The sequence below is a fragment of the Solanum dulcamara genome, chromosome 11 (assembly GCF_947179165.1).
Source record: "Solanum dulcamara chromosome 11, daSolDulc1.2, whole genome shotgun sequence".
NCBI lineage: Eukaryota > Viridiplantae > Streptophyta > Magnoliopsida > Solanales > Solanaceae > Solanum > Solanum dulcamara.
Window position 1 is genome coordinate 32,206,590 of NC_077247.1, and position 12,479 is coordinate 32,219,068.

Consider the following 12,479-nt stretch of genomic DNA (forward strand, 5'->3'; position numbering starts at 1 on the left):
CGAGGTCATTTTCGGTGAGAGTGTGATGCAGAGGTTATTTTCGGTGAGAGTATAATATCGAGGTCTTTTTCGACAAGATTGTGATGTCGAAGTTTTTTTCGGCAAGAGTATGATGCCGAGGTCTTTTTCGGCGAAATTATGATGCCGATGTCTTTTTCGGCGAGAGTGTGATATCGAAGTTATTTCCGGTGAGATTGTGATATCGAGGTCTTTTTCGACGAGAGTGTGATGCCCAGGTCATTTTCGGCGAGAGTGTGTTGCCGAGGTCATTTTTGGTGAGAGTGTGATACCGATGTCATTGTCGACGATTATGAGCGATGCTCGGTTCTTGTTTGTGTATGAGCATCTTTGCATACTTATTTGTGGTGTATTGATTCTTGTGTTTGATTCATGAAATACTTGTGATTTCTGTCTTGTGATGATTTAATTATGATTGTGGAACATATTTGAACTGTGTATAGTGAAATCTAGGTTGAGCTGAATTTCTGTGCATGTTGTAGTTATGGAGGTTCGGTTGGGATGAAAGGAGTTTTCGAATTTTATTAGATTTGCCTAGCTTTATATGTTGACATACTAAGTACCGTATTGTTTAATACTCACTCCTTGCTTCTACACTTGTGTAGATTCTGAGCCCGGACTATCAGTTTGAGTCTTTTCCTTTTATCCGAAGCTTGAAGGTGACATTGAAAGGTAGCTGATTGACGTCCGACGATCTCCCTTATCCCTTTACTTATGCTTTGTTCTATTTGAGACATTTGAGACTTGTATTTTCCTTCAGTTCTACATTTACTAATGGCTTGTGCATGCGACAATCAGATTTTGGGGGTTATATAAGATCGTTTAAGTCTTCTACTTTCTTTTATCTTGTCTATATAATTAGTTTCGCATTTATTTTCGTAAATTATGAGGTTTAGACTGACTTGTCCTGGTGGGATAGGACGAGTGCCATCATGTCCGATTTTTGTCATGACAGATATAGTTGTCATTGTATTGACAGTGAATTCTGTGTTGGCATGAAGTTGGTATTATTTTGGTATACTTTATGTTTGTAGTTGACATGAAATTGATATGAATTTGGTATAAATTTTGTGTTTTTAGTTGGCATGAAATTATTATGAATTCGGGTATATATTGTGAACCACACAAGTTTAAATTGAATATCTATATTTATACTCATTGGCATAATAATATGTGACCTGACCTTCTTAATGTATATAATATGTAGTGAGTTTTTAGTTGTTGCAAAGTGAACTTTGTGTTTATAGGTGGCATGCAATTGGTATATTGTGTTTATATATAGATTGTTTACCGTTTGTATTAAATTGGTATGCAATTTTTTATTGTGTAAGTATTTGACACGAAATTTGTATAAATTTGATATATCTTTCTCTGACATTATGGAATATACAAAAACAGTGATGGCGCAATTAGTGAGAGCGAGATTACAGTACAATTGCTAGCAAATTTGATGGATCACGCATATCAAAAACCATACTCCTGATACTACTAATTATTCTACGCCGAGATCCAGAAAATCAGTTGATAGATAGAGGATATGCTCATATATTCCTTTCTTTTTTTATTTTAGGATATTGTATTTTTGCTTTTATTTTTGACATAAAATCACATGTATACCAAATTTCCTACTGATTTAGTATGCAGTTTGCATTTTTTTAAATACAATTGTATACACTTGTACGATCATTCAAAGCTTGCAACATTGACATCTGAGGTAGATAGGGGTGTACATAGACCGGGTTGGTTCGGATTTTTTACAAACCAAACTAAACCATTTGTGTCGGGTTATTAAATCTATAAACCAAACCAAACCAATAAAAGTCGGGTTTTTCGATATCAATTTTTCTCGGGTTTTTCGGGTTTTTTCGGGTTTTCGGGTTTTTTCGGGTTTTTCGGATTTTTCATAGTATCTAATAAAAAGCACAGAGCAGTGCTTCTTAAAAAGAGTTCTAGTACAAAATATCAACATATAAGATGGAGGCACAACATTGTTTGAAGTTTTAACTTTATAATATAACTTTATAAGATGTTTTTTTTTTGTATATTATTTAGATGACCTTCTCAAGTCCAAATATAAATGTAAGAAAGAAAACAAAAATTATGAAAAATTTTAAAAAAATATTTATAAATTACATTTTAATAAATATTTTTATGTATAACATAATTTAAAAGTAGTATATCTATAATCGGGTCGGTTTGGGTTCGGTTTGACTTTTTTTAGTTAAAACCAAACCAACCCTATAATGGTCGGGTTTTTTTTCCAAACACCAAACCAAGTCAAACCAAATCACTAGTCGGGTTTTTTTTCCGGTTTGGTTCGGTTTGTCGGTTTGGTGCGGTTTATCGGTTTGCCCTGTACAGCCCTAGAGGTAGATACTAATTTTATATACATTGTATATTTTGGATGAATTTAGTATGAAATTTGCATGTCCCTATCTATATTATAATTGGATGTCAATTTATATACCAATTCAATAAAAATATTTTACACACAAAATATACTAGTAATAATTAAATATACATTTGAAATCCTAATTGGATACCAATTGCATACAACTTTAAAACCAATTGCATACACAAAATACACATTGTTATACTTCAGATTTTTAGTTGGATACCAATTGCATTACAACGTGATTTAGTTCTGAATTTTTTGTTAGTGTGTTACTGAAATCCACTAACATAATATATACAATACTAACCCACTAACCATAGGATTATTACAACATTGAAATTCAAGTTATACAGCAAATTTGTACACAAAAAATCTATTGGATGAGGGGTTAATTATCATATCACCTAAAAATACAATTATTTATTAGCTAAAAAATTTTAAAATTTTAAAATTTAGTCTAATCAAATTCCTAAAGTGTAGTCTTCCAGTATCGATAAGAATAAAACCAAAAAATCGATAAGAATAAAAAAATAGAAAATCGATAAGAATAAAAAAAATAGAAAATCGATAAGAATAAAAATCAGAAAAAATGTTTGAGAGAGAAGACAACAAAGATCATAGAGAAAAAAAATCTTTTAGAAAGACAAATAACAATTGTTTGAACTGATTTAAGTAATTTATGGAAGGTAAATATATAATCAGTTATAGTCTCTTGATTTTATACCAATTATAAATCATCATTAATACATTTAATAATTTATTACTTTTTTTTGAATTTTTTTATTATTTAATTATATTTAAAAAATGTTATAACCTGTTAGTATTTTACTGTTAGTACTTGAAAAATAAACAATCATGTTATAACTAATAATAAAGTATCTTATAACTGTCATTTATAAAATTTTCACTTTATTTTTATTTGATCCACGAACCAGCCCAATCTACATTGCTCAAGCCCTATAAACGAGCGAGTTTATCCGGATCGGGCTAAATAGCCCTATTTTTAAAGGGACAATTTCAAATATATACAATAAACTAATTAATTTACAATAAATATAGTCATATTTTATTTACATTACTTACACACGAGCTATACACTAAATATACATTACGATTCACTCAAAAACTGAATATAGCTTGAGTATACATGAAATATACACTGGCTATACATACCTATACAGTGAATGACCATTTTTTTAGTAATTAGTTTTACCGAATGGTCATGTGGTGTAATTATCCCATTTTAAATGACCTCTAAAAATCTTAGTCCAGCGCTATCAAATTACAGGTTGGGCCGGATTGACCCAATGGGCCTAATCCTTATTGACAATACTTTTTTCCCAAATTGTATCATATTCACTTAAAAACAACATAGAAGAAGATGTTTTTTTTCACGTGTCAAAATTATGATCAGTTTTCTTGATTAGCAAATTTGAGTTGACCTAAGAAATGGAAGTGATACGATACTTGGGGTTCAAGAAAATTGAAGCCCAAATCCTAATTTTATTTCGGCCCAACTTTCTTCTATTTATTCCTTCCCCTCTCTTTCTCTCTCTCCAATAATCATATCGCTGCAAACGTTCACCACTTAACCTCTTCAGCCGCTGAGTTCCCCAAATTCAATTGTAAAGTTCCTCTCTTTCTCTCTCTACTTTCCTCTTTCCCACCACGCAAAACCCTAATCATCATTTTTTTTTTGCGGTAGAATATCAACTTTGAATAGGGTTTCAGCTTTTGGGCTGCTCCTATTTACATAAACAAAGATATATCAAGTTTAATTTGCATTTTTATAATCTCTCCTAATTTGTCATGATTTTTTTATCTGGTGATTAGAAAGACTTTGCTTATTTTTCGAATGAAGGAAGAAAAAAATGTTCAAAGATGAAATTTTTATTTAGTTCTTGGCACGTAGATTTTTGGTGATATTCTGATTATTAATTAGATGATTTTGTTGTCTGGTTATTAGTGTTATTGGTTCTCTTTTGAATGAAGGAAGAAAAACAAAGGTTAAGTTCAAAGATTTAAATTTTTATGTAGTGCTTGTCAAATTTCTAATGATTTTTCCATATCTCTAACTATTTTGAAATTAGCATTTAGAGAAATTTTTATTGCATACTTTTCATCTCAAGTAATACCGTCTATACCAAAACAAAACTGATGTTTTCATAAGGAAACCGAAACCATCAAAGAATACAGCTGAATTGACATAGCGGATCATAAAGTTGAATTCTACTAGTTTGGTATTGAGGATAGGATCTATTAATTGAAGACCATATTACTGGAGAATTTTCTGTAGTTATCTTCCTTCCGTGTTAATATTTGTGTGTCATTTTTGGCTATTGACAGATCTTCCAAGCTCCTAGCAATTCTGTTTTTTCCAACTAGCAATGGCTACTAGTGAGTAATTAGTCAATGCCAAATTGGATATTAACTTTGTTAAAGTTATTTATCTAATGATTTTTTACATGATTGCAGGGCTTCAATTTGAAAATTCATGTGACATTGGTGTTTTCTCAAAGCTGACCAATGCATATTGCTTGGTAGCTATTGGGGGTTCTGAAAACTTCTACAGGTTCGTTTTTTTAATCTTCAAGTCATCTGTATTTGGTAATATTGGAAAGTTATTTAGTTTGAAACTAAAAGATCTGAAAACGAAATATTGGAACCCAGTGTTCAGAATTTCCTAGATGAGAACAAGGAAATCAGAGATAAAAATTGAATAAGTAGTTGAGCTAGGAATGTTGAAAATGACAATGAAGAAAGTGGGAAAGGGATAGGTTTCTGATGCCCCCTTCCCAGTGTTTTCCTCGTTCCCTATTTAGCTACTTTAAAAATTGACCCCAATGTCTTGGCACAAAAGCTAGAGGTTTTACCCCAATGTAATAATCCAGGTTCTCAACTTAATGAAAATGATGTGGTCTGTATATTTTTTCCAGCACATTTGAGTCTGAGCTATCAGGCATTATCCCAGTGATTAAAACCTCTATTGGAGGAACGAGGATAATTGGAAGACTCTGCGCTGGTACTTAACAACAACTCTAGTGATCTTGGAAATTTAACATCTAGTTTCTCAGTGAATCTCTGTTGGGGGTAACTAATTTTCACTTCTCTGATTTTGTGCAGGAAACAAAAAGGGTCTTCTCTTGCCTCACACTACTACAGATCAAGGTAATAATATATTCTCCATGTTCTAAAAATATCTTTCCTCTTTGCGATAATGTGATCAACAGTATATTTCAGCAAGTTTTACATTTGTAAATCCTTGAGGTAGAGATTCCTAACTGGACAAGTATTCAATAGATAGAAATCCATGTTTCTATGTGTTGTGTTATTTTTAATTAACGGTGTTATTTTTTGAGAAATCTTATATGCACCTCAACTATTCCATGGCGGTGTGCTTGGATATGAACGATTCCTAGTATCAAAAGTTCACACCCACTTCATTGACCTCTTGGCCACACCTTGGGGTTCCTAGGTGTTTTGTACAGCCATTTGTTATAATGTTAACTCTTAGAGATTCTTTTGGTGGTTTAATCATCTGTTATACTTTGATCCCTATATATATTCTACCTATATTTCTTTTGTCCTTAGTATGTACTACCTTTCTTGACTTACTTGTTCAATTGGGTTTATCATGTGAACTTAGGTCATTTTGGGTTGGCTAATTTCAATTTGGAGAATTTGATAACAATTTTGATGCCTATGTTTAACTTTACAATATGTACTAGATTTTGTAACAAAACAAGGGTCTTGGACCTTCAAAAGAAAAAATAAGGGCTTTGACCTAAATTGACCGAAGTTCTGAATCCATTAAATATGGTGAAAAAAACTTAACAATTGAAGTTGCAGCTCGTAGCTATTTATCCAGACAATCTAATATTTCACTGTGCAAATATGTGTATTTTCAATCACTTTGTTTGAACAGAGACTTTGAGGAACTGTATATATCTCACATCACATGTTGTAGATAGTCGTTGGCCCTTTTAACTACGTGGGGTTAGGAAGGCAAAAAATTCTTAAAGAGAAGTTTGTATACAACATTTGCAGCCCTTTAACTATTGCACTAGGCTTGAGTCCGTGAGACTACTGCAAAAACTATATTAACTATGTTTAGTTTCAACAATGTGCAATGATGTATGATTGAAGACGACAATGTGGACCTGATTGTGTGATTCTTGTGTAGCATTTCTGGTTTCATATTTCCTTTAAATTTAAATATTAGGAGCAGTTGATTGACAACAATAGTGAAGATGGTAATGTGTCAAAAGAACTTCAACATACTAGTGCTTAATTATCACTCAATATCCCATGCTCATTTAGTGTGACAGAAGTTTTGCGTGAAATATTTAAGTTCTGCCTCCCACTAAAGATGAATTGACTTCTATCTGCTCACATCTTTGACTTTGGTTCTTCTTTCTTATTTATGTTTCTTCTGGAAGAACTTCAGCACTTGAGGAACAGTTTGCCGGATGGAGTTGTGGTTCAGCGCATTGATGAGCGATTATCTGCCCTGGGAAACTGCATAGCATGTAATGATCATGTTGCTCTGACGCATACAGATCTTGACAAGGTAATCAATCTGTTTGGCTACTTTTTGCTACAAATTGGAATGATAGTGTAGATCTCTGCTGGTTATTCCCCTCCCTGTTTATTAATGTCGTGGCATAAGTCAATTATTGTGTATTTTTGGATACACATGGTTGGCATCTCGTCTATAGTTTTTCTTATACAGAGAGCTCAATAACTCGTGAGTTTACGCAAGTTAATCCTTGTCATAGAATAACGCATTAGTGTTGTTCCAATGTTCAGGAATGTGTTATGGGAGAAAAGTTCGTCAAAAATTATACCCTCTATTAATGCAGTATAATTCTACAATGTCTGTAGAAGTTTCTCTGCCTTAAATATATTTTGCTCAACTTTGTTTCAGAAAAAGTTTTTGTTTATTTACTCCTAGGTCATGTGTTTATGCTCCTCACATTAGTGCCCTCATCCTTTACTTTTACTTCTTTTATTCCTATTGTTTTACCTCAGCATATCATTATCCTCATGGAGCTCTAGTTGCAAGCTGCGAGTTGCTATTCTTATCATTGATAAGGTTCTGTCACCTAAGATTATAAAATGTTATTCGTCAGGAAACTGAAGAGATGATTGCTGATGTTCTTGGTGTGGAAGTTTTCAGGCAAACAATAGCAGGGAATATTCTCGTTGGTAGCTATTGTGCTATCTCAAACACTGGAGGCTTGGTAAGTAAACAATGTTAAATGGAGGGAACCAAGGTGGGGGTGGGTGGGTGTTGGAGGAACTTTCCTGGTGTATCGACACAAATGGATGCATAACAAGTGTTTTCACATACACTATTATCACTCAATCATACCATTAATTATGCTCAGTGTGACCTCAGTTTGTCACTTAGCTATGGGTAGATTCATATGGTTTGGTGTAAAAATAGGGTACTGGTTGTTTTCACCATGTGATAAATGCAAGTTTTTTACAGGTGTGGGGGTTAAAATATAAATATGTTGTTTTGTTGCCTCATTTTGCTAAGACTTGTTGTTGGAGCAGGTACATCCTCATACATCCATTGAAGACTTGGATGAGCTTTCAACTCTTCTTCAAGTTCCTCTGGTTGCAGGAACCGTGAACCGTGGTAGTGAAGTGATTGCTGCTGGATTGACTGTCAATGACTGGACAGCATTTACTGGCTCAGACACTACTGCGACAGAGTTGTCTGTTATTGAAAGTGTTTTCAAGCTAAGAGAGGCTCAACCTACTGCTATTGTTGATGAGATGAGGAAATCATTGATCGACAGTTACGTTTGAGTTATTATTTAAATTGCATGTACTACAAAATTCTGTGTGGAAGTTTGAGTTGCTACTTTAATTTTGTGTTTCCTATGTTAAAAGGTCTCACTTGATAATGCAGATTTATGGTTAATCTTATCGTGTTTTCTGATTTTCAAGTGTATAATGTAGTACATTTGAGTATAAGAAATTTTTATCTCCATATACCCTTATTATTGATAGTGTTTTATTTTGAGTTTTGTTATAAATAAATTAATTTAGCAAATTGATAAAAAGGAGAAATAGTAAGAAACATTAAGTGAAAGAGAAAGGAGTATTTTCATGTTTTAAATTTCATAAATAGCCACTGCAAATGAAGAAATTTAGCAAGTGTGTGTGTGGGGAGAGGGGGCAACTTTTGGTTGAGGAAAAAGGAGAAGGCAAAAATGGGGAGAAAAATAGCGGCTTGACATGGACAACCACATATTACGTTATAACACTTCTCTTTGAATGCCCATGTGAAATGTGTCTCATCAAAAGCTTTACAATGAACAATATACATAACTATTCTGAATACCCATAGATATTGTGCTTCATTAAAACCATATTAGGAAAAATCAGTGGAAAAAAACCTAATGAAGGAAAAAGAGCACACACATCTGATAATACGCTTTGAGTGCTGCCTCATTAAAAAACTTACCAGGAAAATCCAATGGGACAAAAACCTTGGTTAAGGAAAAAAAAGTACAGCGCGTATTTTACTTCTCCTGATGAAAACTTCATTTGATATTTTGGAGACGGCGTATTCCAATCGTATACCTTAGCTTCTCAAAAGTTGATGTTGGTAATGCCTTTGTGAATAAATCTGCAAGATTATCAGTCGAACAAACTTGTTGTACTGTACATCAATATCACCATTCTTCTGGAGATCATTTGTGAAGAATAATTTTGGTGAAATATGTTTCGTTCTGTCTCCTTTTATGAAGCCACTTTTCAATTGAGCTATGCATGCAACATTGTCTTCGAATATAACTATGGGTACTTTGACATCATTTTCCAGGCCGCATCTTTCTTTGATGAACTTTATCATTGATCTCAACCACACATTCTCTACTTGCTTCATGAATTGCTATTATTTCAGCATGATTTGAGGAAGTAGCAACAATAGACTGTTTTGTAGATCACCATGATATAGCAGTTCCTCCATGTGTAAATAGATAGCCTATTTGAGATTGAGCTTTGTGTGGGTCCCATAAATAATCTGCATTTGCATAACCAATAAAGTCTGCACAACCTTTGTTAGTATAAGACAAACCCATATCAATGGTACCCTTTAGGTATCGCAAAATATGTTTGATACCGTTCCAATATTTTTGAGTTGGGGATGAACTATAACTTGCCAGCAAATTAACAGAAAATGTTATATCAGGCCTGGTTGTGTTAGCAAGATACAGAAGTGTACCAATAACACTGAGATATGGTACTTCAGGACCAAGAAGTTCTTCATTCTCTTTTGGAGGTCGAAATGGATCTTTGTCCACTTCAAGTGATCGAACAACCATTAGAGTACTTAATGGATGTGCTTTGTCCATGTAAAATCGTTTTAAGATTTTCTCAGTGTAGGCAGATTAGTGGAAAAAGACCCCGTCTGCTAAATGTTCAATTTGCAGACTCAGACAAAGTTTTGTCTTTCCAAGATCTTTCATCTCAAATTCTTTCTTTAGATATTCATTTGCCTTGTGGACCTCTTCAAGGGTTTTAATGAGATTTATGTCATCAACATAAACGGTGAGTATAACAAACTCTGATTCTGTTTTCTTAATAAAAATACATGGACAAATGATATCATTTATATAACCTTCATTTATCAAGTACTCACTAAAGTGATTATACCACATACGTCCTGATTGTTTCAGACCATATAATCGTCTTTGCAATTTGATTGAGTACATCTCCCGAGACTTAATACTTGCTTCAGGCAATTTTAATCCTTCTGAAATTTTCATGTAAATTTCATTATCAAGTGAACCATAAAGGTAAGCTGTAACTATATCCATTAAATGTATTTCAAGATTTCTCTGTACAGGTAAACTGATGAGATATCAAAAAGTTATTCCATCCATAACAGGTGAATATGTTTCTTCATAGTTGACCTGGATCTTTGAGAGAATCCTTGTGCAACAAGGCGTGCCTTGTATCTTACAATTTCATTTCTCTCATTTCGTTTTCGCACAAAAAACTATTTATAGCCAACTAGTTTTACACCTTCAGGGGTTTGGATTACAGGTTCAAAAATCTCACGTTTAGCAAGTGAGTCTAACTCTGATTGAATTGCCTTTTGTCATTCTGGCCAATCACATCTACGTCGATATTCTTCGATGGATTTAGACTTAAGACTTTCACTATTTTGCATGAGGTTAAGTACAACATTATATGCAAAAATATTATCAATCATGATTTTCGATCGATCTAAATTTATCTCATCATCGGTAGAACTTATTGAAAGTTCTTCATTCATTTGAGTCTCCGGTTCAATGATTTCTTCAGGAATATCAGGATTACTCAAATCTTGACCTTCTTCAGGAGGTTCTTTTGTAGTATCACCTTTATTATTTCTCACACTTCTCTTTCTAGGATTTTTATCCTTTGATCCTAATGGTCTACCACGCTTCAGGCGTGTTTGGGATTTAGAAGCTATGATACAAATAGATGGGTTTTTTGGGACATCAATTCAGATATGCACATTCACTATTTGGATATGTGACCTAGTTATCCGTTTCAAATCAATAAATGCATTTGATATTTGATTTGCTATTTTCTGTAAGTGGATGATCTTCTGGACCTCCTGCTCACATGTGTGGGTACGTGGATCAAAATGAGATAGTGCTGAAACTTTTCATGCAATTTCTCTTTTGGGTTCCTTTTTTTCTCCCCTTAATTGCAAAAAAGTTGTTTCATCAAACCGACAATCTGCAAATCAAGCAGTAAATAAGTCTCTTGTCAATGATTCAAGGTAGCGAATTACGGAGGGTGAGTCAAACCCAACATATATGCCTAACTTTCATTGAGGGCCCATCTTTGTAGGTTGTGGTGGTGCTACAGGCACGTTTACTGCACAACCAAAAATTTATAAATGGAATATATTTATCTCATGACCAAATACTAATTGTGACGGAGAGTATTTATTATAATTTGTCTATCTGAGACGTACAAGTGCTGCTTCATTTAAGATAGCATGACCCCAAACAGTAACCGATAATTTTGTTTTCATTAGTAGAGGTCTTGCTATCAATTGTAGGTGCTTAATAAACGACTTTGTAAGGCCATTTTGAATATGAACATGAGCAGCATGATGTTCAATTTTTATCCAATTGATAAACAATAATCATCAAAAGCTTGGGATGTAAATTCTCTGGCATTATCATGGCGAATAACCTTAATTGGATAATCTAGGAATCGGGCCCTTAATTTCATTATTTGTGCTAATAACTTCGCAAACGTCAGGTTGCGAGATGATAACATGCACACATGAGACCATCTTGATGATGCATCTATTAAGACCATAAAATAACTAAATAATCCACTAGGTGAATGAATAAGTTCACATATATCCCCATGTATACGCACTAAAAAGCTAGGAGATTCAATCCCAAACTTCAGGGTTGATGGTCTAGCAATTAATTTTCCTTGATAACAAGAAGCACATGAAAATTCATCATTCGTAAAAATCTTCTGATTCTTTAACGGATGTCCAATTGAATTTTCAAGAATTGGTCTCATCATTATTTATCAAGGATGGCATATTCGATCATGACATAGCATAAATGTATTTAGATCAGTAAACTTCTGGTTTACGATCAAATGTGCTTCAATTGCACTAATTTTTGCATAATATAGACCAGAAGACAAAGTTGGTAATTTTTTCAAAATATATTTCTAGCCTGAGACACTCTTAGTTATTCCAAGGTATTCAGTATTCATTTCATTTAATGTCTCAACATGATATCCATTTCTGCGAATATCTTTAAAACTTAACAAATTTCTTGAGGATTTAGAAGAGAATAATGCATCTTCTATAACAATTTTTGTCCCTATAGATAGAAATATAGTAGCTCTTCCGGAGACTTCAATCATTTTTGAATTAGCAGAAATTGTAGTAACATTTGTTTTTCTTCTAAGTAAGTAGGAAAAATATTTTTCGTCTTTAAAAATGGAATGAGTCATTCCACTATCAATTATACAAATATCCTCGTGATTGATCATTGATCCCAACAAAATTTGAGGC

The 12,479-nt window shown here is 33.3% G+C and overlaps 1 protein-coding gene across 2 annotated transcripts; it reads left to right on the forward strand.

Annotated features, from left to right (window-relative positions):
- The first annotated feature begins 3,885 nt into the window (after positions 1 to 3,885).
- Positions 3,886 to 8,417, forward strand: LOC129873291 (eukaryotic translation initiation factor 6-2). 2 transcript variants are annotated; one of them, XM_055948357.1, is made up of 8 exons: positions 3,886 to 4,038; positions 4,760 to 4,810; positions 4,889 to 4,985; positions 5,350 to 5,435; positions 5,537 to 5,581; positions 6,853 to 6,983; positions 7,546 to 7,656; positions 7,976 to 8,417. In XM_055948357.1, the coding sequence occupies exons 2-8, from the start codon at positions 4,801 to 4,803 to the stop codon at positions 8,231 to 8,233; spliced, it is 738 nt and encodes a 245-aa protein (XP_055804332.1). In that variant the 5' UTR covers positions 3,886 to 4,038; positions 4,760 to 4,800; the 3' UTR covers positions 8,234 to 8,417. The 2 variants fall into 2 exon arrangements, with proteins under 2 accessions (XP_055804332.1, XP_055804331.1); XM_055948356.1 differs by lacking the exons at positions 3,886 to 4,038; positions 4,760 to 4,810 and having other exon boundaries at positions 4,852 to 4,985.
- Positions 8,418 to 12,479: the final 4,062 nt, after the last annotated feature.